This window comes from Babylonia areolata, chromosome 1 (genome assembly GCF_041734735.1).
Source record: "Babylonia areolata isolate BAREFJ2019XMU chromosome 1, ASM4173473v1, whole genome shotgun sequence".
NCBI classification, from domain to species: Eukaryota; Metazoa; Mollusca; class Gastropoda; order Neogastropoda; family Buccinidae; genus Babylonia; species Babylonia areolata.
Genome location: NC_134876.1, coordinates 88,963,732 through 88,991,231, shown reverse-complemented (window position 1 = coordinate 88,991,231; position 27,500 = coordinate 88,963,732). Strand labels below are relative to the sequence as shown.

The 27,500-nt window shown below is 46.5% G+C and overlaps 1 protein-coding gene across 1 annotated transcript in view; it reads left to right on the top strand.

Moving 5' to 3' along the window:
• Positions 1–27,500, top strand: part of LOC143288922 (dynein beta chain, ciliary-like) — a 77,370-nt gene that overhangs the window by 18,056 nt on the left and 31,814 nt on the right. Inside the window, 23 exon segments of the mRNA XM_076597599.1 lie at positions 1,548–1,733; positions 4,730–4,876; positions 7,363–7,617; positions 8,157–8,326; positions 8,980–9,202; positions 10,127–10,330; positions 10,924–11,081; positions 11,393–11,636; positions 12,458–12,703; positions 13,721–13,945; positions 14,293–14,511; positions 15,128–15,280; positions 15,945–16,178; positions 17,126–17,260; positions 17,262–17,419; positions 18,197–18,353; positions 19,111–19,373; positions 20,289–20,427; positions 21,373–21,465; positions 22,062–22,256; positions 22,660–22,870; positions 23,869–24,145; positions 26,359–26,641. Of these exon segments, the coding sequence (XP_076453714.1) occupies positions 1,548–1,733; positions 4,730–4,876; positions 7,363–7,617; positions 8,157–8,326; positions 8,980–9,202; positions 10,127–10,330; positions 10,924–11,081; positions 11,393–11,636; positions 12,458–12,703; positions 13,721–13,945; positions 14,293–14,511; positions 15,128–15,280; positions 15,945–16,178; positions 17,126–17,260; positions 17,262–17,419; positions 18,197–18,353; positions 19,111–19,373; positions 20,289–20,427; positions 21,373–21,465; positions 22,062–22,256; positions 22,660–22,870; positions 23,869–24,145; positions 26,359–26,641 (4,575 nt within the window).

Here is a 27,500-nt window from a genome sequence, read left to right as displayed (position 1 = left end):
TTGTCCCTGGCAAAATTCTGTAGCAAAATCCACTTCTATAGGAAAACAAATAAAATTGCAGGCAGAAAAAGAAAGGGCGGCGCTCTCAGTGTGGTGACGCGCTCCCCCTGAGGAGAACAGCCCCAATCTCACACAGAGAAATCTTTTGTGACAGAAAGAGTAATACATAACTCTATCGCTTGGGCGTCTGCAGTGCCGGGAGTGCAGGGAAACGTACCGTGGTGTTTGGGCACTGCTGTTGCTGCTGTCTTCGTCTTCTCGCTAGCCTCTGCAATACTGCTGCTGCTGCTGTATTCGTCTTCTCGCTAGCCTCTGCGATACTGCTGCTGCTGTCTTCGTCTTCTCGCTAGCCTCTGCGATACTGCTGCTGCTGCTGTCTTCGTCTTCTCGCTAGCCTCTGCGATACTGCTGCTGCTGCTGTCTTCGTCTTCTATTGCTGCTGCTGCTGTCTTCGTCTTCTCGCTAGCCTCTGCGATACTGCTGCTGCTGCTGTCTTCGTCTTCTCGCTAGCCTCTGCGATACTGCTGCTGCTGCTGTCTTCGTCTTCTCGCTAGCCTCTGCGATACTGCTGCTGCTTCTGTCTTCGTCTTCTCGCTAGCCTCTGCGATACCGCTGCTGCTGCTGTCTTCGTCTTCTCGCTAGCCTCTGCGATACCGCTGCTGCTGCTGTCTTCGTCTTCTCGCTAGCCTCTGCGATACCGCTGCTGCTGCTGTCTTCGTCTTCTCGCTAGCCTCTGCGATACCGCTGCTGTCTTCGTCTTCTCGCTAGTCTCTGCGATACTGCTGCTGTCTTCGTCTTCTCGCTAGCCTCTGCGATACTGCTGCTGCTGCTGTCTTCGTCTTCTCGCTAGTCTCTGCGATACTGCTGCTGCTGCTGTCTTCGTCTTCTCGCTAGCCTCTGCGATACTGCTGCTGCTGCTGCGATTCTTCTCAAAGCTATCGCGTACATGCTTTTCCATTCGATTAGTTGATTAGTTATTTACTTAGTTATCTGACAACGGAGGAAAAGCAGGAAATCTAATCTTCAGTCTTTTAAGACTTGATAGAGTTTAGGAAAAATTCCAAGTCTTTATGTAAGAGCAAATAAATACGATAGTAATAGTGATATAAACATTATAGAATCTGTATAGACATCCTGTTGCGAACATCACATTTCCTGCGGATAAATGCAACTTTATACACCATGATTAAACTAATCATGCCATGTTTCAGTAGAACCAAGAACTGATTTCTTGCTATCCCGTCGGATTCATTGTATTTGAATTACTGTGACGTTTTCCAATGCAACAGTGAAAACCAACTACACCATGGATGAACAAATGGTGACTGCTGGACCTTCTGAAACGAGGTTAAAATGGTAAAAATGGTTTAAAATCAAAGGTACCTTAAGATGAAGATACAGGCTCCTGAGACCTGCCAACACTTCTTCACCTCTTCACTTGACAAAGAGTTTTGGACTCGAAACGTCTTTTTTATCTTCAACTTAAGGTACCTTTGATTTTAAACCATTTTTTTTACAATTTTAACCTCAACTACGCCATGTTCCAGCAAAACCAAGAGCTGTTCAAGGCAGACGCCGGGTCGGACATGTGGAAGGCCTATGTGGACTACGTGGACGAGATGATTGTGGACGGGTTCTTCAACACCATCCATTGCAGTCTGCAGTACATGCTGAACGAGTCCGACAACAAGCTGTCTCCTAACCCACTCTTCGAAGCTCGTCTCGAACTGCAGGTGAGGTGGTTGCTTATGTGCAGGTTTTGGTTTGTGTTGTGTTGTGTTGTGTTGTGTCGTGTGTGTGTGTGTGTGTGTGTGTGTGTGTGTGTGTGTGTGTGTGTGTGTGTGTGTGTGTGTGTTTTCTTTTTTTCGTTTGTGTGTGGGGTGAGGGGGTGGGGGTGGGGGGGGGGTGTTTCACCTGCAGTCCATCTCTATATCTGTCTGTCTCCTTCTTTCCCCCCTGAGACTCTTGACTGACTACTGTACTTTGTTCACACCCCTTCAGCAGGGTCTATGGCCTATCTGAATAGATCTTCTGGTCTGGTCACCCTGTAACTCACCTCTCACCTGTCTGTCCCCCCACGCCCCCTTTCCTTCAGTAACCTTTATCTCACCTGTCTGTCTCCTCCCCTTTCCTTCAGTAACCTTTATCTCACCTGTCTGTCTCCCCCCCTTTCCTTCAGTAACCTTTATCTCACCTGTCTGTCTCCTCCCCTTTCCTTCAGTAACCCTTATCTCACCTGTCAGTTTCCTCCTTTCCCCTTGTCACCCATCTTTCACCTGTCTGTCTCCTCCCCTTTCCTTCAGTAACCCTTATCTCACCTGTCTGTCTCTTCCCCTTTCCTTCAGTAACCTTCATCTCACCTGTCTGTCTCCTCCCCTTTCCTTCAGTAACCCTTATCTCACCTGTCTGTCTCCTCCCCTTTCCTTCAGAAACCTTTATCTCACCTGTCTGTCTCCTCCCCTTTCCTTCAGTAACCCTTATCTCACCTGTCTGTCTCCTCCCCTTTCCTTCAGTAACCTTTATCTCACCTGTCTGTCTCCTCCCCTTTCCTTCAGTAACTTTTATCTCACCTGTCTGTCTCTTCCCCTTTCCTTCAGTAACCTTTATCTCACCTGTCTGTCTCCTCCCCTTTCCTTCAGAAACCTTTATCTCACCTGTCTGTCTCCCCCCCTTTCCTTCAGTAACCTTTATCTCACCTGTCTGTCTCCTCCCCTTTCCTTCAGTAACCTTTATCTCACCTGTCTGTCTCCTCCCCTTTCCTTCAGTAACCTTTATCTCACCTGTCTGTCTCCCCCCCCTTTCCTTCTGTACCCCCAACTCTCACCTGTCTGTCTACCCCCCTTTCCTTCTGTACCCCCAACTCTCACCTGTCTGTCTCCCCCCCCCTTTCCTTCTGTACCCCTAACTCTCACCTGTCTATCTCCCCTCTTTCTTTATGTACTCCCAACTCTCACCTGTCTGTCTCCCCTCTTTCTTTATGTACTTCCAACTCTCACCTGTGTATCTCCCCTCTTTCTTTATGTACTTCTAACTCTCACCTGTCTGTCTCTACCCCCCCTTTCCTTCTGTACCCCTAACTCTCACCTGTGTATCTCCCCTCTTTCTTTATGTACTCCCAACTCTCACCTGTCTGTCTCCCCTCTTTCTTTATGTACTTCCAACTCTCACCTGTCTATCTCCCCTCTTTCTTTATGTACTCCCAACTCTCACCTGTCTGTCTCCCCTCTTTCTTTATGTACTTCCAACTCTCACCTGTCTATCTCCCCTCTTTCTTTATGTACTTCCAACTCTCACCTGTCTGTCTCTACCCCCCCTTTCCTTCTGTACCCCTAACTCTCACCTGTCTGTCTCTACCCCCCCCTTTCCTTCTCTACCCCCAACTCTCACCTGTCTGTCTCTACCCCCCCTTTCCTTCTGTACCCCTAACTCTCACCTGTCTGTCTCTACCCCCCCTTTCCTTCTGTACCCCTAACTCTCACCTGTCTATCTCCCCTCTTTCTTTATGTACTCCCAACTCTGACCTGTCTGTCTCCCCCACCCCTTTCCTTCTGTACCCCCAACTTTCACCTGTCTGTCTCCCCCCCTTCGCTTTCCTTCTGTACCCCCAACTCTCACCTGTCTCCCCCCCCCCCTTTCCTTCTGTACCCCCAACTCTCACCTGTCTCCCCCCCCCTTTCCTTCTGTACACCCAACTCTCACCTGTCGATCTCCCCTCTTTCTTTATGTACACCCAACTCTCACCTGTCTGTCTCCCCCCCTCCTTCTGTACACCCAACTCTCACCTGTCTCCCCCCCTTTCCTTCTGTACCCCCAACTCTCACCTGTCTTCCCCCATTTCCTTCTGTACCCCCAACTCTCACCTGTCTGTCTCTACCCCTCATTTCCTTCTGTACCCCCAACTCTCACCTGTCTGTCTCTACCCCCCCCCCCTTTCTTTCTGTTCCCCTCTCACCTGTCTATCTCCCCTCTTTCTTTATGTACTTCCAACTCTCACCTGTCTGTCTCTACCCCCCCCCCCTTTCCTTCTGTACCCCTAACTCTCACCTGTCTATCTCCCCTCTTTCTTTATGTACTTCCAACTCTCACCTGTCTGTCTCTACCCCTCCTTTCCTTCTGTACCCCCAACTCGCACCTGTCTTCCCCCCCCCCCTTTCCTTCTGTACCCCCAACTCTCACCTGTCTGTCTCTCTCCCCCCCCCTCCTTCTGTACCCCCAACTCTCACCTGTCTGTCTCTCCCCCCCCCCTTCTTCTGTACCCCCAACTCTCACCTGTCTGTCTCTCCCCCCCCTCCTTCTGTACCCCCAACTCTCACCTGTCTCTCCCCCCCCCCTCCTTCTGTACCCCCAACTCTCACCTGTCTGTCCCCCCCCCCTTTCCTTCTGTACATCCAACTCTCACCTGTCTGTCCCCCCTCCCTTTCCTTCTGTACACCCAACTCTCACCTGTCTGTCCCCCCCCCCCCTTTCCTTCTGTACCCCCAACTCTCACCTGTCTGTCCCCCCCTTTCCTTCTGTACCCCCAACTCTCACCTGTCTTCCCCCCCCCTTTCCTTCTGTACCCCTAACCCTCACCTGTCTGTCTCTACCCCACCTTTTCTTATGTACCCCTAACTCTCACCTGTCTGTCTGTCTCCCCCCTCATCCTTTTCTTCTGTACCCCCAGCTCTCACCTGTCTGTCTCTTTCATTTATCCTTCTGTAACCCCGGACTCTCACCTGTCTGTCTGCAGGTGCCAGACATGATGTTCCTGCCGTCCATGGACTTCGGGGTGGCTGACGGGTTCTATGACCTGGTGGACAGTCTCATTGGGGACGTGTACAAACAGGCCTCCCTCATCCCTCGCCTGGCCTCACACTCCGGCCAGGAACACTACCAGGTAGGGGATGATTCGGTTGTTTCTGCTTCTTTGTGTTATCCGTTCTTTTTGTGCACCTTGACTGCTTTAGTACGTAGCTTTTACGTCCTTGATGAAGTCATCGAAAGAAGAGGAAATATCTCTGGAAAGGCTGAAAAATTCACACGTTTTGGTCTAAAGAATATCTCAGACTATTTTCTTAGTTTTGGGCTGATTGTTCAGGATATTGATTCATGGCCTGAAACACCTCTTTCTGCTGTTTTTTGTTTTTTTTTTTCCTGGCGGTCAAGGGGTTTTGGTAATGTGTACATTAACGTTTGGCGTCGACAACCACCTCAGTGCTATGGCCGATGGGGATAATCATTTTCAGAATTTTTGGGGTACATGGTTAGGGTTGGTGGTGAGGGTGGGGGGTGGGGGCCAGGGGCGTATCTAACACTTCACCAAGTGCTGCCTAGATTGGATGTATTCATTCATTTATCTGTTTATTTGTTCATCTTTTTATTTATTTATTTGTTCATTTATCCATCTATCTAATTTTTAAGAAAATGTTTTATTTGTTATTGATACCTTTCCGCTCACGGAATTCGCTTCTTTTGTCATAAAGAAGAGAAACATCATTTCCTAGAACTCCTGTATCGGAGAGCAATAATGTAATGCAGTGGCACTCTCTGCGATTTGTGTTTGTCTTTACCGAAATTGATCGCTACAGCATTAGCCAAAACTCACGCATTTGGAGCGATGTGGTATTTGTGTATGTAACGACATATTCTACCATTTACGTATGTTGTAACTGAGTATATGATGACGGTAATAGCAAGAGCTCGTGTATTTGTAATGATGTTGTATTTGTATGTAGACTGGTGATCTGTTCTATTTGTGTTTGTAGCCTTTAACACGATTCCAAACGATAATATTTGAAATGAACGTGAGTAGCCAAACCTCATGCATTTGTAGCGATGTAGTGTTTTCATCCATCATGCTGTTCTGTGTTGTTTGTGTGAAAGCTTCTGTGTGTGTGTGTGTGTGTGTGTGTGTGTGTGTGTGTGTGTGTGTGTGTGTGTGTGTGTGTGTGTGTGTGTGTGTGTGTGTGTGTGTGTGTGTGTGTGTGTGTCCATCTGTCTGTCTTTATATTTCTTTCTCTGTCTCTCACTGTCTCTCAGTATCTCTGTCTCTCTGTTGAGCTAAAAGTGTATTGATAGGTGTCATGAAGAAGTTATGGTTGTTGAATAACCAGTCACTGAAACTGTTCTTGAAAATATTTGATTCTCAAATTCAACCTATGATACAATATGGTGCAGAATTATGGGGTCTTGACGCTGCTGCTATGCACTGTGATAAAGTTCATTTGTATGCTCTGAAAAAATTTCTTGGAGTGTCCCCACAAACGCCTAATGATTTTATCTATGGAGAAACAAACAGATACCCGATATCTTTACAGTCTGCTACTAAATGCATTCATTATTGGTTAAAGTTGACACAGATGGATACTCATAGACTACCACATAAAGCATACAGAATGTTATTAGAACTGGATAGCAGAGGCAAGAAAAATTGGGTTTCGAATATTAGGGTGAAGCTATGTGAAAATGGATTTGGTTTTGTGTGGCTTAGCCAAGGGGTTGGGGATACTAAAGCTTTTATTCGTGTGTTTCGTGAAAGAATGATTGACAGCAGATGGCAAAACTGGAATTCACATATCCAAGGCAGTGACAGATTTGAGATTTATCGACTTATCAATAACCAACATAGTTTTCCAACTTATATGTCTATGAATGTTGACAGGCATCTGAAGCATGTAATGACCAAATTTAGATTTGGCGTTTCTGAATTGTTTGTCCATCGATATCGTTACAGACAGTCTAACATTTCTGATACTATTTGTCCCTTATGCAAAAAGTCAAAGGAAGATGAAGTCCATTTTGTGCTAGATTGTGCAGAATTGAGAGATATCAGAGAACAATTAATTCCAGAAAAATATTTCAGACAACCTTGTTTATTCAAACTCGTCTTATTAATGTCATCTACAAACGAAAGTCTTGTTAAACAATTCACTCTTTATCTGTGTAAAGCGTTTAAACGTCGAAGTGCCTTCGTAACATCTTGAACGTTCTGTGTATTTGTACGCGACTTTCATGTTTATCCCCCTTCTAAGGGGCTATGGCCTTTATGAATAAAACATCTTCAGTCTGTCTCTCTGTTTCTCTGTCTTTGTCTCCGTCTCTGTCTCTCTGTCTGTCTTTCTGTCCATCTCTTCCTTGGTAGTCCGTCGTGTCTGATGATGACGAATATGCGATCCTCATTCTCGTTTGGTGTGGACTCGCATGTGGCTATAGAGCCCCAACGTGGATCTGCGTGGGCGTCCGCGTTGAGGGGCAGGGAAACTGTCATGGCTGTTGAAGCTTTTTAAATACGATTCCAAACAATACATTTTTTTAAAGTGAGCGGTTAAGATAGAAATGATTGATTGAAAAACATCCTGCGTCAACCTTGGTTCCTTCCTTCAGATGGACCTGGAGGAGATGGACGACCTCTCCGAGATGCGGCAGGAGCTGATGGAGCGCGTGCAGACCATCATGAACAAGGCCACTGAGTACCGCGGCTCCTTCGACAACTACGCCTACCTGTGGGTGGACGACCGCAATGAGTTCATGCGGCAGTTCCTCCTCTACAACCACGTGCTCACGGCCGAGGAGATCGAGGCTCACGCCGATGAGGGGGTGCCCGAGAAGCCTCCCACGCTGGCGCAGTTCAAGGACCAGGTGTGTAGGAAGACGTTAGTTAATCAAAATCATGTTATTTACATGCATCTCAATCAGATTAAGATATGTTTAAGTTCGTGGAAAGCGGGAGAGGGGTGGGGCGGTGGGAAGAGGAGTGGAACTGGGCGCTGCCATCATCTCAGTCTGTTGGTTAGGCATGTTGAGAATCTTGTGGCCTTTTCTTCTCTTTTTCAGTTTTCGTGTGGGAATATAAAGGATTTCTTTCATATTATCATATTCGTACTCTTAAGAAGTGAATACCGTGAAACCCGTTATTTTTAATTAACTTTAAACAAAACAAACAAGCAAACCGATAAATGAAGAAAACAGGTGCTCGATTTACAAACGATGAAGACAAATAGGATACGCATTATGCAAGCGCCATGCAGACTCATACAGACCTGCTCTCATCCACAAACAGACGTGAATACAGTCACAAAAAATCCTCACATACCCGTAGAACGAAAACCGCTCATCAACAACCTCCTTCTCCTGTCTTATTCATGCTTGGAATAGGGGCCTATTTCTTTCTCATTCAGATCGACACCTACGAAAAGATCTACCAAGAAGCCGAAACGGTTGAAGGTATCCAGATCTTCGACCACTGGTTCCGGGTGGATGCCAAACCTTTCAAACAAGCCCTGCTCAACATCATCAAGCGCTGGAGTTTCATGTTCAAGCAGCATCTGATTGACCATGTGACCAACAGGTAAGTAACAGATGCTGTTAAACATCACAAACATACCGCCATTTATTTCACTCACTTTCGTTGGAAGTTGAGCTACCGGTATTCTTCGCATGTATAGCGCGTACGTTTGTTTCAATGCGTGCAAACGTTGGAAGCGTTATCGTCATCCTGAACATTACCACTTCTTTCTCCAATCACATGGAATTTTAACTGGACCAGAAGCGTACAAAAGTACTATAAACAAATGCAGACATTTAAGGAGCAAACCTTACGCCGCTTTTTTATTGTTCGCCTCCCACCATGTCGAAACCAACTGCTGCCCCGGGTAGCTCAGCTGCTGGAGCACCGAGCCCGCAGTCACATGCTTGAGAGCTCCAGTCGGTCACAGGCACTTGACATTAGAAAGAAAACTGACTGCCTGACATAGTCAACAACACGTTGCTGTTCTGGTGATGTCACTGTAGACTTAAACAGGTCCCCCCACCCCACCCCCTTCTTGATCTTTCTCAGCCAGTTTCTTGTTTCCTGGGACAGTTAGATCCTCGTTGGCTCATGATAATTAAGCTTGATGTCGGTGTTAGCTCATTCTTTACTGACGAGTTTACCTTCCTTGCTGCCCACATAGAAGAAAACCCCGAAAATAGCACACTGTTTATTATAACTCTGGTCCACAGCCTCAAGGAACTGGCACAGTTCATCAAGGTGACAGACACTGGGCTACAGAAGGAGGTAGGAGAGGGAGACTATGATGGTCTGGTGTTCGTCATGGGCAACCTGTTCGCAGTGCGAGAGCGGCAAGCTAGCACGGACGAAATGTTCGAACCGTTGAAACAGACCATCGAGCTGCTCAAAACGTACGACCAGGAGATGCCTGAGGAAGTGCACATGCAGCTTCAGGTATGTGGGAGAAGGTTGCTTCTTCTTCTTCTTTACATCATGATCATCAGCATGTCTCTTCCACTAGCTGTCTTTCTCTTTCCCCTTTACCTCAATCCTCCCCTCACCTCTCTCTCTCTCTCTCTCCCACCCACCCATAATCATGATTATTTGAATATATCGCTGTCTTGTTCATGTACAACCCTTCTGAGGGACCATGGCCTTGTGAATAAAACATTTGAGTGTGGTCTTTCTCTCTCTCTCTCTCTCTACTCTTCCTCTCTCCCACTCTCTCCCTCTCTCCACATTGGCACAGCCCACAGTTTTTCTCTCTCCCTCTTTCCCTCTCCCTCTTTCTCTCTCCTTCTCTCTCCCCCTTTCTCTCTCCCACTCTCTCCTTCTCTCTCCCACTTTCCCTCTCCCTCTTTCTCTCTCCCACTCTCTCCTTCTCTCTCCCACTTTCTCTCTCCCTCTTTCTCTCTCCCACTTTCTCTCTTCCACTTTCTCTCTCCCTCTTTCTCTCTCCCACTCTCTCCCTCTTTCTCTCTCCCTCTTTCTCTCTTCCACTCTCTCCCTCTTTCCCTCTCCCTCTTTCTCTCTCCTTCTCTCTCCCCCTTTCTCTCTCCCACTCTCTCCTTCTCTCTCCCACTTTCTCTCTCCCTCTTTCTCTCTTCCACTCTCTCCCTCTTTCTCTTTCCCACTTTCTCTCTCCCACTTTCTCTCTCCCTCTTTCTCTCTCTCTCTCTCCACATTGGCACAGCCTCACTGCTGACCAACCCCACAGTCTTTCTCTCTCCCTCCCTCTCCCTCTTTTTCTCTCCCTGTTCCTCTCTCCCTCTTTCCCTCTCCCTCTTTCTCTCTTCCACTTTCTCTCTCCCACTCTCTCCCTGTCACCACATTGTCAAAGCCTGACTGCTGACCGACCCGTTTTATTTTCGTTCACAGGAGCTGCCGGAGCAGTGGAACAACACCAAGAAGATCAGCATCACCGTCAAACAACAGGTGGCGCCCCTGCAGGCCAACGAGGTTGCCAACATCCGCCGGAAGAGCGCCACCTTCGACGTCAACCAGCACAAGTTCCGCGAAAGGTTCCGCTCCATCCAGCCCTTCAAGTACGACTGCCAGCGTCCCTACATCCTGCTGGATAAGGTGGGTGTGGCCAGTTTCACTTTCACTTTTCAAGCGTGTAGGCTGATCCATGGGTGTACGACACACCATATCTGATGCATACAAAAAAAGAAAAAAAAAAAAAGAAAAAAAGAAGAAATTAAACAAGAAAGAAAAAAAGCAGATTCCCTTCACAGGGTTTGAGCCTCGGGTTTGAGTAACATATGAACCTAAAAGAATTATTAAACAAATCATGTTGCAGTGTGTCAGGGTTCATTCAAACCATAGATCAAATACTGAACAGAAATAAACATTTTGCTTAGATAGGTGGGAGGAGGAGGGCCCATAGTTTTGTTTCTAATAACAAATGTGTTATATATATATATATATATATATATATATATATATATATATATATATATATATGCACATAATTTTACAATGTATATATTTTTTCCCGTAAAACTGACACATGCCAACAATATTTAACATGATTTGTTTTAACATAATGGGACATAGAGGACCCTTATTCATTGATCTTATTTCTTATGATTATGCTAAAATCGTTTGGATATCAAGAGTTTGTCATATAATTCCCCAGTAGCTGAGTGTGCTGATTGTTTGTGTTTGCACAGAACAACCGGGAAATCGGGGTGATGGAGCAAGAGATGTCCATGTTGCTGGAATCCGCAGGGCTCTTTGAGGTCAACGTGCCAGACTTTAAACAGCTCAAGCAGTGCCGCAAGGAGATCAAACTTCTGAAGCAGCTGTGGGATTACATCAATATTGTCAGGTGTGTGGGTAGTGTGCGCTGCGTTCGTTTCTTTTATTTTTTGAATAATCCTGTTTGTTGATTTTTTAATTTTTTGGTTATCATTATTGTCTGTTTGCTGTTTTGTTTTCTGTTCCATATCGTCCTTTTCTGCACATGCACGTTGGAGTGTGTGTGTGTGTGGGGGGGGGGGGGGGGGGGGGGGGGGGGGGGGGGGGGGGGGGGGGGAGGAGGGGGGCATGACTTCGTGTTTGTATTGTAAAGGGCTTAGAGCTTGGTCACTAACCGAGGATAGGCGCTATATATAAGTATCCATTCATCATCAATCACAGATCGAGCATCAACGACTGGAAGACGACGCCATGGAAGGCCATCAACGTGGAGCAGATGGACATGGACTGCAAGAAGTTCGCCAAGGACATCCGCAGCCTGGACAAGGAGATGCGGGCCTGGGACGCCTACCTGGGCGTGGAGAGCACGGTGAAGAACATGCTGACCTCCCTGCGGGCAGTCAGCGAGCTGCAGAACCCGGCCATCCGTGACCGTCACTGGCAGCAGCTGATGGCGGCCACCAAGGTGAGGAGGGTTGGTGGTGGTGGTGGTGGTGGTGGTGATTGATGAAAATGATTAGCTGATGCAATGCAAGTGCAATACAGTCCATTAAAATACGACACGGTACGACTCAGTTGCAATGCAATACAATGCAATGCAATGCAATGCAGTGCAATGCAATCCAATCCAATATAATGCGATAAAACACAGTGCAATACAATGCAACACGCCTTCATTAATCTGGTTACAATACAATGCGATGCATTTTATCAATATAATACATCTTCATTACTCCGATAAGAAACCATGTTTTCACCCAAAGTCTCGACACTCACGAAATACCGTCTCTCAGCCTGCTGTGGAGTCCGACATACTTATTATGATCATAACAAAGGTTGATCTAAAAAAAAGCCAAAAAGTAAAATATCAAACTTAATCAAAACGAGATGGTAATAAAAGACAGCTGCTTGGTCTATCACAAAGTTAACTAAAATGTACCACGCATTTTCAAGAAACACTATTTTAGAAACACTCAGAAACACCACTGATCGACAAGTCAACCAAATCATCCATTCACTCACTCACTCACTCACGCACTTACACAGTCAATCACTCACTTACTCACTTACCCACTCACTCACTCACTCAGTCGGCCAAATCAGAGAAGCAATCAAGCAAGCAGGCCGCTAGCCAGCCAAAAAAACGAACCCACCAACCAAGCAACAACTTCTATTACAACCACTATTGCTGCATATGTAGTGTAGCGCACAACATGAATCAGTTAACAAGCTTAACACCTACTTGAAACTGTCTCTGAGCTTTCTCCTGCTGAACACGTGGTGCAGGTGAGGTTCGTGATGGACGAGAACACGACGCTGGCTGACCTGCTGTCCCTGAACCTGCACGAGTTTGAGGACGAAGTGAGAGGCATCGTGGACAAGGCGGTGAAGGAGATGAGCATGGAGAAGGTGCTGAAGGAGCTGGACACCACCTGGTCCACCATGGAGTTCGAGCACGACAAGCATCCTCGCACGGGCCTCACCATGCTGAAGACCTCGGAGGAGCTCATCGAGACCCTTGAGGATAACCAGGTACAGTATGATGATACTCGTGTGTGTGTGTTTGTGACTATGACCATCAAAACAGCAGCAGAAGAGACAACTGCAGCACCAGCCAAGAGCCGGTGCAGACTTGTCTCCTAGTTTTGGGAGTCATAGTTCTTCACAAAAGACTGAAACTTCAAATGAATGCCCACTGCAGTGGGGAAACAATTGATCGTCCAGTTCCCACTTTGTTGTTGGCCCAGTTGCAAGCTTACGTCAACATCTGTTATAAGCCTATAACGAGGTACTAGTGGCGACAAGCCTCACACCTTTAACTCGATTTACAAACGGAATCTCAATTTGTATCTTGCTTAGAAATACGTCAATCGTATGAAATGTTAGTTAGTGAAGAGGGAGACTAATAGGATGAGAGGAAATAGTGAGTGCTGTTTGATTTCTTTGTTTTTTTTTTCTTTTTCGTGTAGACTGAAACTTGCGTGAGTTGTTTTTGCTTGGTTCTTTTTTGTTTCAATTTTTTGTGTATGTTTTAGTTTCTGATTGCCTATTTCTTTTTGATTTGCTTCTGACTATTTGCTGCCCCCCCCCACCCCCACCCCCGTTTTTTTTAAATCGTCAGATCCCCATTGTTTTTGTTTTTGTGGAATTGTTTTTTAATCTCATGTTCACATTTTGATGACATGGTCACTAAAAAGGTAAAACGCGAGATGTGAAAACTTATCCACCTTTTTGTTACAAAATCATTTCTTTTCCATACGGCTTGTAGATCTTCATCAACAATAATGATGACATTAAAAAACAACAACAAGGGAAAACAAAACAACTTCAGTAACCGTATTCCCCGCACAATGAACTACACAACCAGCACCATCACCAACACCACCACCGGCACCAACACCAACACCAACACCGCCATCACCACCACCACCACCACCATCACTATCACCACCACCACCACCACCACCATCACTACCACCACCACCACTACCAAAAACAACCACACCTTTTTTAACCTCTTCCCTCCCTACCTCCCTCCTCCACCCGCAGGTTCAACTCCAGAACATGATGACCTCCAAGTACATCGCCCACTTCCTGACGGAGGTATCGGCCTGGCAGAAGAAGCTGTCCACGGCGGACCAGGTGATCTCCATCTACATGGAGGTGCAGAGGACCTGGTCCCACCTGGAGTCCATCTTCATCGGCTCCGAGGACATCCGGAACCAGCTGCCCGAGGATTCCGCGCGCTTCGATGGCATCGACACTGACTTCAAGGTCAGTTGTATGTATGTGTGTGTTGGTTGGTTGATTGGTTGAAGAGGAAAGGGGAGGGATTTTGTTGAATGTCCCGTCACACATATCGCGGCAGATTGAAGACATTTTGTTAGAGGATAGCGAGGAAAGAGAAAAATGAACAAAGGGACAAAGGAAAATGACAGAAAGAAATCCGAGAAAGGAAAGAAAAAAATGGAAAACAGGGAAACAGCACGATCAAAGAAAGTAGAAGACGAAAAAAAACAAAACAACGACACCAACCAACAGCAACAAAACAACAATCATGTCTAAACCCTTCCGCCACCTTTCTCCATTCGTTCTCTGATCAACCTGGGTGTGGTTTTCAGGAGCTGATCGGCCAGGTGGAGAAGACGAAGAACGTGGTGGACGCCACCAACCAGCCCAGGCTGTACGAACGCCTGGAGGCCATCCAGGAGTCCCTGGCCCTGTGCGAGAAGGCCCTGGCCGAATACCTGGAGACCAAGCGTCTGGCCTTCCCTAGGTTCTACTTCGTGTCTTCCTCTGACCTGCTGGACATCCTGTCCAACGGGAACAATCCTGTGTCGGTTAGTTTATTTTATTTTATTTTTTTAAGGTGTGTGGTGTGTGTGTGTGTGTGTGTGTGTGTGTGTGTGTGTGTGTGTGTAAGTACATGCGTGCGTGCGTGCATTCAGTATTTCTCACAAGTAATGTAGTGTTGTGTTGCAGGTGTGCAGGGGACCATTAATTTTAACGTTTCTGAGTACATTTAGTGTTTCTCACACATGATGTTCTGTTGTGTTGCTGTGTATGTATGTATGTATATATATATATATATATATATATATATATATATATATATATATATATATACTTTGGTGTTTCTCACACATGATGTTCTGTTGTGTTGCTTTGTGTGTGTGTGTGTGTGTGTGTGTGTGTGTGTGTGTGTGTGTGTGTGTGTCTGTGTATACAACAACACAACAGAACATCATGTGTCAGAAACACCAAAGTATATATATATATATATATATATATATATATATATTTACACACTTTAGTCTTTCTCACACGTGATGTTGTGTTGTGTTGCTGTGTGTATATACACTTTAGTGTTTCTCACACATGATGTTGTGTTGTGTTGCTGTGTGTATATACACTTTAATGTTTCTCACACATGATGTTGTGTTGTGTTGCATGCAGGTGGCTCGTCATCTGACCAAGCTGTTTGACAGTATGGCCCAGCTCAAGTTCGAGAAGGATTCCTCAGACAACGAGCTGAAGGTTGCCCTGGGCATGTTCAGCAAGGACGGAGAGTACGTGGACATGGACAGCTCTTGTGACCTCAATGGACAGGTCAGTTATTTAAAAGGCGATGCGTGGAGGTAGATAGGGGTGGGGATAAGGTGGTGGGTGGGAGGGGTTTCGGGGGTTGGGGTGGGGAAGGGATGGTCAGGCAGGTGGTTGGTTGTGTTGTGTTGTGTTGTGTTGTGTGTGTGTGTGTGTGTGTGTGTGTGTGTGTGTGTGTGTGTGTGTGTGTGTGTGTGTGTGTGTGTTGTGTTGTGTGTGTGTGTGTGTGTGTGTGTGTGTGTGTGTGTGTGTGTGTGTGTGTGTGTGTGTGTGTGTGTGTGTGTACGTGCGTGCATGTTCTGAAGTATGTGTGTGTGTGTGTGTGTGTGTGTGTGTGTGTGGGGGGGGTGACAATAGGATCGTATTATTTTTATTAAGCAAAATGAATGACATCGCTTAAAAGTACACAAGAAGTTGTTCTCGCCCTTCAGATTCATGCTACTTAGATTTAATTTCAAGATTCACTAACCAATGTGGTCTCCTCCTCATCCTCCTTCTTCTTCGTCGTCGTTGTCGTCTTCTCCTTCTCCTGCTTTCGTGGGCTGCGCTCGTATGTACGAGTGGGCACTAACGTGTACAACCGCTTTTGCCCCAGTCATACGCCGTTCTCGGGGGCATGCAGCTACTAACCAAGGTAGTAATTCCCCCGCTTGCTTCTTCTCCCTGACAGGTGGAGGTGTGGCTGAACAGACTACTGGAGCGGCAGTGCGCCACAGTGCGCCACGAGATGACCGAGGCCGTGCAGGCGTACGAGGAGAAACCACGTGACCAGTGGCTCTTCGACTACCCGGCCCAGGTGGCGCTGTGCGGCACCCAGATCTGGTGGACCACGGAGGTCAACATCGCCTTCGGCAGACTGGAAGAAGGCTACGAGAACGCCCTGAAGGACTACAACAAGAAACAGGTACGCTTGTCGTCGTTGTGGCAAGACTTGTGTGGAGTGGTGCCGTAGAGGTAACGCGTCCACCTAGGAAGCGAGAGAATCTGAGCGCACAGGTTCGAATCCTACAGTCGCCAGCAGTTTCTCTCCTCCCCCCCCCCCCCCCGCACCCCCACCTTGAGTGGTGGTCTGGACGCTAGTCATTAGGATGAGACGATAAACTGAGTTCCCGTGTTCAGCATGCACTGAGCGCACGTAAAAGAACCCACGGCAACAAAAGGGTTGTCCCTGGCAAAATTGTATAGAAAAATCCACTCCGATAAGAAAACAAAATTAAATTGCAGTCAGAAAAAAAAAACGTAAAAAGGGTGGCGCTCTCAGTGTAGCGACGCGCTCTACCTGGGGAGAGCAGCCCGAATTTCACACAGTAAAATCTGTTGTGACAAAAAGAGTAATACAATACAATACAATGATAAACCAAGATTTCGGAGATGAGCGTCCAAACACAGATCCGTGGAAATGCGTGAGAAACAGTGACGTAGAAGTGTTGAATTGAGTATCGTATTTCTGCAATGTAGAACAATCGTCTGAGTGCCGTGAAAGAACACAATTGACAGACAATCACTGAGTGGAGTATACTCTAGCAAGATTGATTCACGATTGAATGTTACAGTTTTGAACATCCAAGTCACAAAGCACGGGAATGTACAAGAAACTGTGATGAAGAAGAGATCAATTCAGTGTCGTATTTCTGCAATATAGGGAACAAGCATCTGAGTATCCTGAGACTATACCAAGAAACAGGCATGCAGTGATTGAGTGCAAATATATACGCCGGCTATACTGATGAATAACAATGGAACTGTTAATCAAAAGGCAGAGACCGGGATTCGAAATCAGACCCTCACGGATACTGCCATTGGCAGATAAGCGTCTTAATTAACCATTGAATTTTACCACTTTCCGTGCAGATCACCCAGCTGAACGCCCTGATCACCATGCTGCTGGGAGACCTGTCTAAGGGAGACCGTCAGAAGATCATGACCATCTGCACCATCGACGTGCACGCGCGTGACGTAGTGGCCAAGATGATTTCCCAGAAGGTCGGACAGCTCCCAGGCCTTCCTCTGGCTCTCGCAGCTCCGCCACCGTTGGGACGACAGCGAGAGGGACTGCTTCGCCAACATCTGCGACGCCCAGTTCCGATACTCTCACGAGTACCTGGGCAACACGGCTCGTCTGGTGATCACCCCTCTGACAGACAGGTGTGTGTGTGTGTGTGTGTGTGTGTGTGTGTGTGTGTGTGTGTGTGTGTGTGTGTGTGTGTGTTCAACAAGGTATGTTCTTGTGGTAAAGCCGCTAGATAGTGCGTGCGCGCACCTACATGCAAGATTCCTCGTTTGTATACGTTCAGATTTCCCTCGGAAGTTCTTACTTGATTAGCAAATGAGAACGTTGTTATTCTTGAATTCTGGAACTGGAAGGTACATTAAAAATATATAAAACATTCTGTGTTGGTTATCTCTTCACATCTGAGTTACGACTGTAACAATGAGCACGACAGTAAGCGACCTTCTAACTGGGCTTTGGGATTTGTTCACTGCCAAATCCGCTGTAGCTTGTCCGACATATATATCTGACAATGTATCCGCAATATATGATAAACACACTGTTAAAAACACACACAAAAAACACGAAATATTGATAGATCACTGATGAGATGTCACTTAAAGTAAAATCAGTTAACAACGAACGCGACAAGTGGCAAAGCAAAATGATGGAGTGATTGTTTTGGTCTTTAAAATCCAATGTCGCCCCACCCATCAAAACAAAAAGTTCCAGTTTACAAATGCTCCACAGAAATCGAAGTTCCATGCCAAGGACAGAAATGGAATCGATATATTTGTTTAAGTTTGAACAGTTGAGAGTTTGGTAAAAATGGGATCGGTGTATAAGGTCTCTGGACATGAACACAGTCCAGCAGGTAGGTAGGTAGGTCCATTGACTTGTATTATGTCTGACGAAACGTGGTGTGTCTGCAGATGCTACATCACCCTGACTCAGTCCCTGCACTTGATCATGAGCGGCGCCCCGGCGGGTCCCGCGGGTACAGGCAAGACGGAGACCACCAAGGATCTGGGTCGTGCCTTGGGCATCATGGTTTACGTGTTCAACTGCTCCGAGCAGATGGACTACAAGGTATAACACACACACACACACACACACACACACACACACACACACACACACACACACACACACACACACACACACACACACACACACACAGAGCTCTGGGCATCATGGTTTACGTGTTCAACTGCTCCGAGCAGATGGATTACAAAGTGGGTGTTGTCCATTTGTTTTGCTTTGTTTTGTTTTGTTCTGTTCTATTGTATTTTTGGGGGGTCTGTGGTGAAAGCTGTCGACAAGAAAAGGAGGATGGTGTATACTGGCCTGGCCTATGTGTGTATTTAATAATGCATGTGAGAACGCGCGTGCATGTGTGTTTTTATGCTTATTTATGCGTGCTTGTGTATGTGAGTCAGCGTGATTGTATTGTATTGTATTGTATTGTATTGTATTGTATTGCATTGTTTTGCTTATTGTATGTGTTGGAGCAAAGGTTTATTCATATTCACTCATTCAGAGCTATTTCAAGAAAAGCTTATACCTTGCTTTTCAACTACCTTCGTTGATAAGGAATGTGTCTCATCTGGTCTCGTCTCGTCGTGTCTTTCCTTGCTTTGTCTAGTCTCTCCTCGTCCTGTATTGCCGTGTCTCGTCTTGTAACTCGCCTCGTCTTGTCTCGTCTGGCCTCGTCTTCTCTTTTCACACGGACCTACTGTTCCTGGCGGTCTTGTCATGTCTTGTCGTGTTGTCTTGCCTTGTACTTGTCTTTCCCCAAGCATTCACTGACCCTTCTCCTTCTCTTGCTGCCTCTTTCCCTTGCCAGTCGGTGGGCAACATCTACAAGGGTCTGGCCCAGTCCGGAGCTTGGGGCTGCTTCGATGAGTTCAACCGGATCGCTGTGGAGGTGCTGTCCGTGGTGGCCGTGCAGGTCAAGTGCATCCAGGACGCTATCCGCGACAAGAAGAGCATCTTCAACTTCCTGGGCGAGAACATCCGCCTGAAGCCCTGCGTGGGCATCTTCATCACCATGAACCCGGGCTACGCCGGAAGGACCGAGCTCCCTGAGAACCTCAAGGCCCTCTTCAGGTATGGGTGGGAGGGGGGGAGGGGGGATTTTTTTTTGGGGGGGTGGGGGGTGGGGGAGACTGTAGGGTTGGTGTGGGTGTGCGTGGGTGGGAGGTTTTTTGTCCTTGTCTTGTTTGATCTTTCGGTCTCTTTGTTTGTCTGTCTGTATGTCTAAATATATGCACACATATAGGTACACACACACGCGCTGACACATAGGGACAGACAGAACGCGAGATATAGATAAATAGATAGACAAATAAATCTACAATTAGACAGATTTATAGATAAAGAGAGAGAGAGAGAGAGAGAGAGAGAGAGAGACAGACAGACAGACAGACAGACAGACAGACAGACAGAAACAGACAAAGAATTTGATTCAGTCCATAGCAAGATTTATTTCAAAGGAAACAGCAGCCACAGACTACATATTGCGATGTTGCAAATGGAGAGAGAGAGGGGGAACACTCCAAGTAAGGCGAAGAGCGTTAGGCCGTAAACAACAAACAAAATAGTATTGGTTCGAAAGTTTACTGTACATTTTTTACTTGTAACAGATAACTTACTCAAAACCGATTAGACCGAAAGAGAAACAGACAGGCAGACAGACAGACAGACAGGCAGACAGGCACAGACATAAAATACACACAAAGACATTGCCAGATGATCAGTCGCAAACACACGTGCGAACAAGGAAGAAAGACGGACCGAAACAGAAACAGACAGTTAATGAATAAAAAAAAAAAGAATAAAGAAGTACAAGGAACATACTGAGGTGACTAAAAGACACACACACACACACACACACACACACACACACACACACACACACACACAATCTGTAAAAATCAACAACGAACACATAGACACAGACACAGACAAACACGTACCCACACACGTACACAAACATACACACAAAATCTGACTTTTTTCCAGACCGTGTGCTATGGTGGTGCCAGACTTCGAGCTGATCTGTGAAATCATGTTGGTGTCCGAGGGTTTCCTTGACTCTCGTCTGCTGGCCCGCAAGTTCATCACCCTCTACAGTCTGTGCCGAGAGCTGCTGTCCAAACAGGTCAGGAAGGGATAGGTGTGATTGGAGGGAGGGTGGGGTGGAGGAGGGGAAGCGGGTTGGGGGTAAATGTGGGGGGGTGGGGGGGGGGGGGGGGGGGGGGCGGCGAGGGAACGGGGAGGCGACAGAACTTGGGGGTGGATGGGTGGAATTAGATGGCGGGTGTTAGGGAACCAGTTTTGTCGGGCCCATAGTTATTTGCTTGAAGATAAAATAAAAAAAAGAAAAGAAAAGAAAAAAGAATGATCATGTAGATTTCCTGTCTATCAGACCGAGTCGATCTCGGGTCACTGGTATGTGTGAAAGGTAAATTGAGTGAGTGGGTGAAGGTGGGCATGTGTTTATTGTGACTGTGTTGGTATGTCTGCGAGAGAGAGAGAGGAGAGAGAGAGAGAGAGAGAGAGAGAGAGAGAGAGAGAGAGAGTCCGGAAAAATCATAAGCGTTGAAAACGAAGATGAACAGAAAAATTGGGAATCATGAACACGCATGCACCATGTGCGCCGATCACTTCTGTACTTCATTCACAGACACACCCAACCAATCAGCCAGCAATCAAACCGACCACACACACGTGTATCATTTCCTTCTTTCATAATTGTGGTCTTTATTTTTTCCTTTTTTTGTGTGGATTTTAAAAAAAAAATGTATTATATTGGTCTGCTGCTGGTGCTGGTGCTGGTGTGATTACTACTCCTACTGCTACTACTTGTTCTTGTTTCTATTAGGTTTTTTTTTGGTTCATATTTTTGTTCTTACTACTTCATGAACTCGTTCTTCTTATTGTTTTGTTTGTTTGTTTATATCTTTACTTCTATTCTTGCGCTTATTTGCTGTTGTTGTTGTTGCTGTTGTTGTTGTTGTTGCTGCTGTTGTTCTTCTTGTTCTTCTTTTTATTATCATTATCATTATTATTATTATTATGATACTGACGTATTGTGTCATATCAGGACCACTACGATTGGGGCCTGCGTGCCATCAAGTCTGTGCTGGTGGTGGCCGGAGCCTTGAAGAGAAGCGACAGACAGAGACCGGAGGATCAGGTGGGGAAAAAGGCTAGGCCTTCTCTCTCTCTCTCTCTCTTTCTATTTTGTCTGTCTGTGGTATCTGTCTGTGTGTCTGTCTGTGTCTCTCTGTTTGTCTTTCTGTTTGTCTGTCTATGTTTGTCTCTGTTTCTGTCACTCAGTGTGTGTGTGTGTGTGTGTGTGTGTGTGTGTGTGTGTGTGTGTGTGTGTGTGTGTGTGTGTGTGTGTGTGTGTGTGTGTATCTATCTGCTGTCTGTTTTTTTTTGTCTCTCAATCTTCGTCTCTCCGCCAGCCTATTTCTGTGTGGACCAGTGTCTGACGACTGACTGAGTGACTGGCTGATTTGATAAAACTTGGTCAGTGAACGGACATGAATGAGCCTAAAGAGTGAACTTTGTGAGGACGTGTTGATAAATGAGTAAGAACAAAGTGATCGACCAGTCGTTACCTACCGCGCGAGCGCGCGAACACACACACACACACACACACACACACACACACACACACACACACACACACACACACACACACACACACACACACACACACCTGACACACGCTTCACCGATGATTGATTGATCACTAACCACAGTTCCCGACTGATGACACGGCAGGTTCTGATGAGAGCCCTCAGAGATTTCAACATCCCCAAGATCATCGCGGACGACATGCCGGTGTTTATGGGGCTGATCGGAGACCTCTTCCCAGCTCTGGACGTGCCCAGGAAGCGGGACATGGACTTCGAGAAGATGATCCGTCAGGCCACTCTGGATCAGAAGCTGCAGCCTGAGGATAACTTCATCCTGAAGGTGATTTGTTGGGAATGTTTGTGTTGTGTTGTGTTGTGTTGTGTTGTAGTGTGTGTGTGTGTGTGTGTGTGTGTGTGTGTGTGTGTGTGTGTGTGTGTGTGTGTGTGTGTGTGTTGTGCACGTGATATCGCGCCTTTCCCCTTACCACCCCACACATTCCCACTTCACCCCACTACAACCTTCACTTACACCTCGCTCACACACACACACACACACACACACACACACACACACACACACACACAGAGCCCCTCTCCCTCCCCCCTCACACACACACACACACACACACACACACACAGAGCCCCTCTCCCTCCCCCCTCACACACACACACACACACACACACACACACACACACACACACACACACACACACACACTTCCATCCTCTTCTTCCACACACAGGTGGTCCAGCTGCAAGAGCTGTTCGAGGTGCGTCACTCGGTGTTTCTGCTGGGCAACGCTGGGTCCGGCAAGTCCAAGGTGTGGAATACCCTTCAGAGAACCTACAGGAACCAGGGCAAGAAGCCCACCGCTGTGGACCTCGACCCCAAGGCCGTCACCAACGATGAGCTCTTTGGCGTCATCAACCCCGCCACCCGAGAGTGGAAGGATGGTAGGGTTTTTTTGGGGGTGTGTGGTTGGTGGTTGTAGGGTTTTTGGGTTGGGGTGGATGTGGGTTTGGGCGTGGGTGTTTAGGTTTGTGCTTGCTACCCGAGAGTGGAAGAGTGGAAGGATGGTAGGCTTTGGAATCGTAGTTTGGTTTGGTTGGGTTGGGGTAGTTGTGGTTGTGGGTGTGGGTGTGAAGGTTTGTGTTTTCCACCTAAGAGTGGATGAATGGTAGGTTTTGGGGTCGTGGTTGCCGCGTTGGGATAAATGTGGGTGTGGGTGTGGGTGGACAGGTTAGTCCTCGCCACGCGAGAGTGGAAAGATGGGGTGGTGGTTGTTGGGTTGTCGGGTTGGGGGTGGATGTGGGTTTAGGTGTGGGTGTGAAGGTTTGTGCTTGCCGCCAGAGAGCGGAGGGATGGATGGTTTTGCGGGCTGTTGGGTTGGGGTGTGGTAGTGGAGGTTCGTGCTTGCCATCCGATAGTGGAGGGATGGATGGTTTGGGGGTCGTGGTTTTGGGTTGGGATGGATGTGTGGGGGGTTTGGGTGTGGAGGATCGTGCTTTCCACCTGAGAGTGGAAGGATGGTCGATTTTGGGTCTCTGGGTTGTTGGGGTGGATGTGGGTGTGGGTGTGGAGGTTTGTGCTTTACACCCGAGAGTGGGAGGATGGTTGGTTTTCGGGTCGGTTTGTTTGGTTGGGGTGGATGTGGGTGTGGATATGGGTGTGGGTGTGGGGGTTTGTGCTTGCCACCCAATAATGGAAGGATGGTGGGTTTTGGGGTCTCGGTTGTTACACCAGAAGAGAGATACCGACCTATAGCCCAGAAAGGCCTTGGGGGTAAAATCCAGCAGGGGGTTAGTTGGAGACTGTTACGCCTGAAGAGAGGTATTGAACGATCCCCAGGGTAAAACCTAGCAGGCGGGGGGCGGAGCTAGTTTGAGGCCTTAAGTTACAGAGGTACTGACCCAACACCAACTAAACGTAACTTACCCACCCACCCTCACAGGTCTCTTCTCGGTCATCATGCGTGACCTGGCCAACATGAGCGGCGACGGGCCCAAGTGGATCGTGCTGGACGGAGACATTGACCCCATGTGGATCGAGTCCCTCAACACAGTGATGGACGACAACAAGATCCTCACCCTGGCCAGCAACGAGCGGATCCCCCTGAACCCTTCCATGAGGCTGCTGTTTGAGATCAGCCACCTGAGGACCGCCACGCCCGCCACCGTGTCCCGTGCCGGAATCCTGTTCGTCAACCCTCAGGATCTGGGCTGGAACCCGTGAGTTTGGGGTTGGTGTTGGGGTTGGTGTTGGGGTTGGGGGTGTGTTGTTGGTGTTGTTGTTGTTGAGTGGGTAGTGGTTCTCGTTAATGTTGTTGTTGTTGGGATTGTTGTGGATGATGCTGAGTGAAGGAGGAATTTTTGATTGTTGCCTAGACGTGATGTTTTGTGCATAGTTGGGCTTTTTGCATGTATATATATATATATATATATAGATAGATAGATAGATATATAATATAGATATAGATATAGATACGTGTGTGTGTGTGTGTGTGTGTGTGTGTGTGTGTGTGTGTGTGTGTGTGTGTGTGTGTGTGTGTGTGTGTGTGTGTGTGTTGTATCCTTTCGAAAGGCACTTAACTCCGACGATTTCCCTCACATTCCTAATGTGTGAATGGATACCTGACTTCGGCTGAGCAAGGATAGGATTGTCACTGCCTTCCTGTGCCATGTCCCGGACACAGTGCAGACACCACTGACATGCCCCGATGGACCTATAACCTTGCTCTTGAAGTGATATGGATGGCGAGATAGTGGAATCATACAGGCTTTTGACAGTAGTGGCTTGTGGTTAAGGCGTTTTCTGTTGAAATCCACACGGAATTCAACTCACGATATAAATAATATCATATGCATGCCACCGGAGATTAGAAAAGAGAGATAAACCACTTGCAGAAATTGCTGAAGCCAGGCAGCCTGCGCCGCGACACGCATTCATTATTCATGAGCTGCCTTTGCCCCGCCCATACGAAAGGAAAGCGTCAGTCGAACGCAGTCTCCTGAGTGATTTTATAATTTGGATTACACCTTTTTTCCCTTTTCTGTTTGCTTCATCCCACGCAGATGTCAAACTCAATTTTGTTGTGAATAACATTCCTAAATATTTATATGTATTGGTTACTTTTATTTCCCTATCACCACAGCACCATTTTTCACGAGTCGAAAGATGACCTCCATTGCGGAAAACTATAATATTGGTCTTATCGAGATTCACTGTTTGTTGTAGTCTGTCTGTTTCTTGCTTAAGGGCATTTAATTGATTTTGTAACCCTATGGGTGTGTCAGACAAGAGAACAACATCATCAGCAAATAGTATTAAGAGCAAATCTGTTGCGCCAGGTATCATTTGTATTCCATGTCTCCCCTTCTTTGATAACTCCACTGCCAATTCACCGATGAAAAAGGAAAACAGCTGTGTGCTTGGCATACAACCTTGTTTAACCCCTCTTGGACACTGAAAAAAGTCTGAATAAATACCTTTGTCACGAACACATACAAGTACAGAATCGTAGATGCTTTTAACAGCCATGTAAAACTCCCGAGAGAGAGAGACAGAGACAGAGACTTAGAGAGAGAGAAAGAGCACAATACAACGGTCTGCTCGGGCAACATGAAGCATTCGTATATATATATGAATTATATATATGATTATGTACATATAGATAGATTTAGATTTACATACTGATAGATCTATATGAAATTATGTATATATGTATTCATGTATGTATCTATAGACAGATGTTAGAAGAGAGACAGAGCTGAATATGTGTTTTATGTTTTGATATATATTTTTTATTTATTTATTTTTTTTTGAAGAAATGGTGATGTAAACCAGAAAGTGTGAAGAAAAAGTAGCGTTACGAAAACGCAGTTCAATAATTTATAACAGTCTCTCTCATGTGCAACATTGCGCTGGGGGAAGGGGGGGGGGAGTTGGTGGTGGGGGGAGCTGCTTTATTTTCTTTTTATATTATCTATATTCAAGCAGATGCAAACGTGCTAAAAACCAAAGCAAAAATGAATCGGTTTTGATTGTATACAGCGAATCTTACTACACGTGGGAAATTCCAGGCGTAACTTAACTTTCGCTTTACTGCAGCTGAACCGTCAGAACCGACCAGTTTCCTTAGGGTGGGGAAGGAGAGGGTGATTTACCCCCACCCTTCCGCACTGCGTGTGTGCCCCAAAACGGCTTCAGCACTGTTATAGACAGTAAGAAGGGGCCTGCCGCGAGTGGTTTATCTCTCTTTTCTAATCTCCGATGCCACTCAAGGCCTGACTAAGCGTGTTGGGTTATGATCCTGGTCAGGCATCTGCCTAGCTAGATGTGGTGTAACGTACATGGAATCATCCGAACATAGTGATGCCTCCTTAAAAAACTGAAACACTGCACTGAAGAAAATTTCTTTTGTCTCCTTCTTCTTCCACCTCAGATACGTGCTGAGCTGGATCGACACGCGGGAGCTCCAGTCTGAGCGCGCCAACCTGACCATTCTGTTCGACAAGTACGTGCCGTCCTGCCTGGAGGCTCTACGCAACCGCTTCAAGAAGATTACGCCCATCGTGGAGATCTCTCACGTGCAGATGCTATGCCATCTGTTGGAATGCCTCCTGACGGAAACCAACACGCCTCCGGACTGTCCCAAGGAGCTGTATGAGCTGTACTTCGTCTTCTCTTGCGTGTGGGCCTTTGGTAGCTGCATGTTCCAGGATCAGGTTCGTTGTATGTTTGTTGGTTTGTTGCTGTTATGTTGTCTTTTCTGACGTTGTGAAGAACACAGTACTGGATTATGTGGAGGAAGCTATAGGTTCTGTTATTCGTTGTATGTTTGATGTTGTGTACTTGTTTATTCCTGTTATGTTTCAATGTTGCGAAGAACACAGTACTGATTTATCTGAAAGAACAATAGGAGGTGTTATTCGTTGCATGTTTGCTTGTTTGTTACTGTTATGTTTTGATGTTGTGAAGAACACGTTACTGGTTTGTCTGAAGGAACTGAATAATGAGTTGCATTTTCTTTCCGTTAATAGTATTTTTGGTGTGTGTGCCATTGATGTGAAGAACATGTATTCAGATTGCCTGAAGGGATTGTATTTTGTTTTCTGTTTCCGGGATTTTGGCAGCCACATAATTGGTATGTTGTCTTCGTTTTCCGTTGGTATCATTGTATTTGAGGGTAATAATCATTCGCACATTTGTTGTTGACACTGTTGTAGTTAGTGTTGTAGTCTTGAATTTGTTGTCTGCTTGTTCTGGTCTTTGTATTGTCTGTTTTTTTTATATTCTGTTTGTATGGTGATGATGGTAGTTCTGGTAAAGATGTTTCTGGCTCCAGTGGGCGGAATCACCCTCTCACACACTTCGATACAACTAAATTCCCCACGGATGGCTGGCACCGGTCTTCGACTACATGACGACGATGTGATATTGCTGCTGAAGATGACGATGGCGATGACAACTATGATTATATTATAAATGATAATTTGACCGACACTGGACGATTTTTGCACTGTTTTTAACCTCCACGTTTCCCCAGCTGCTGGTGACAAACACCAATGTTACCCAGATCTCGAC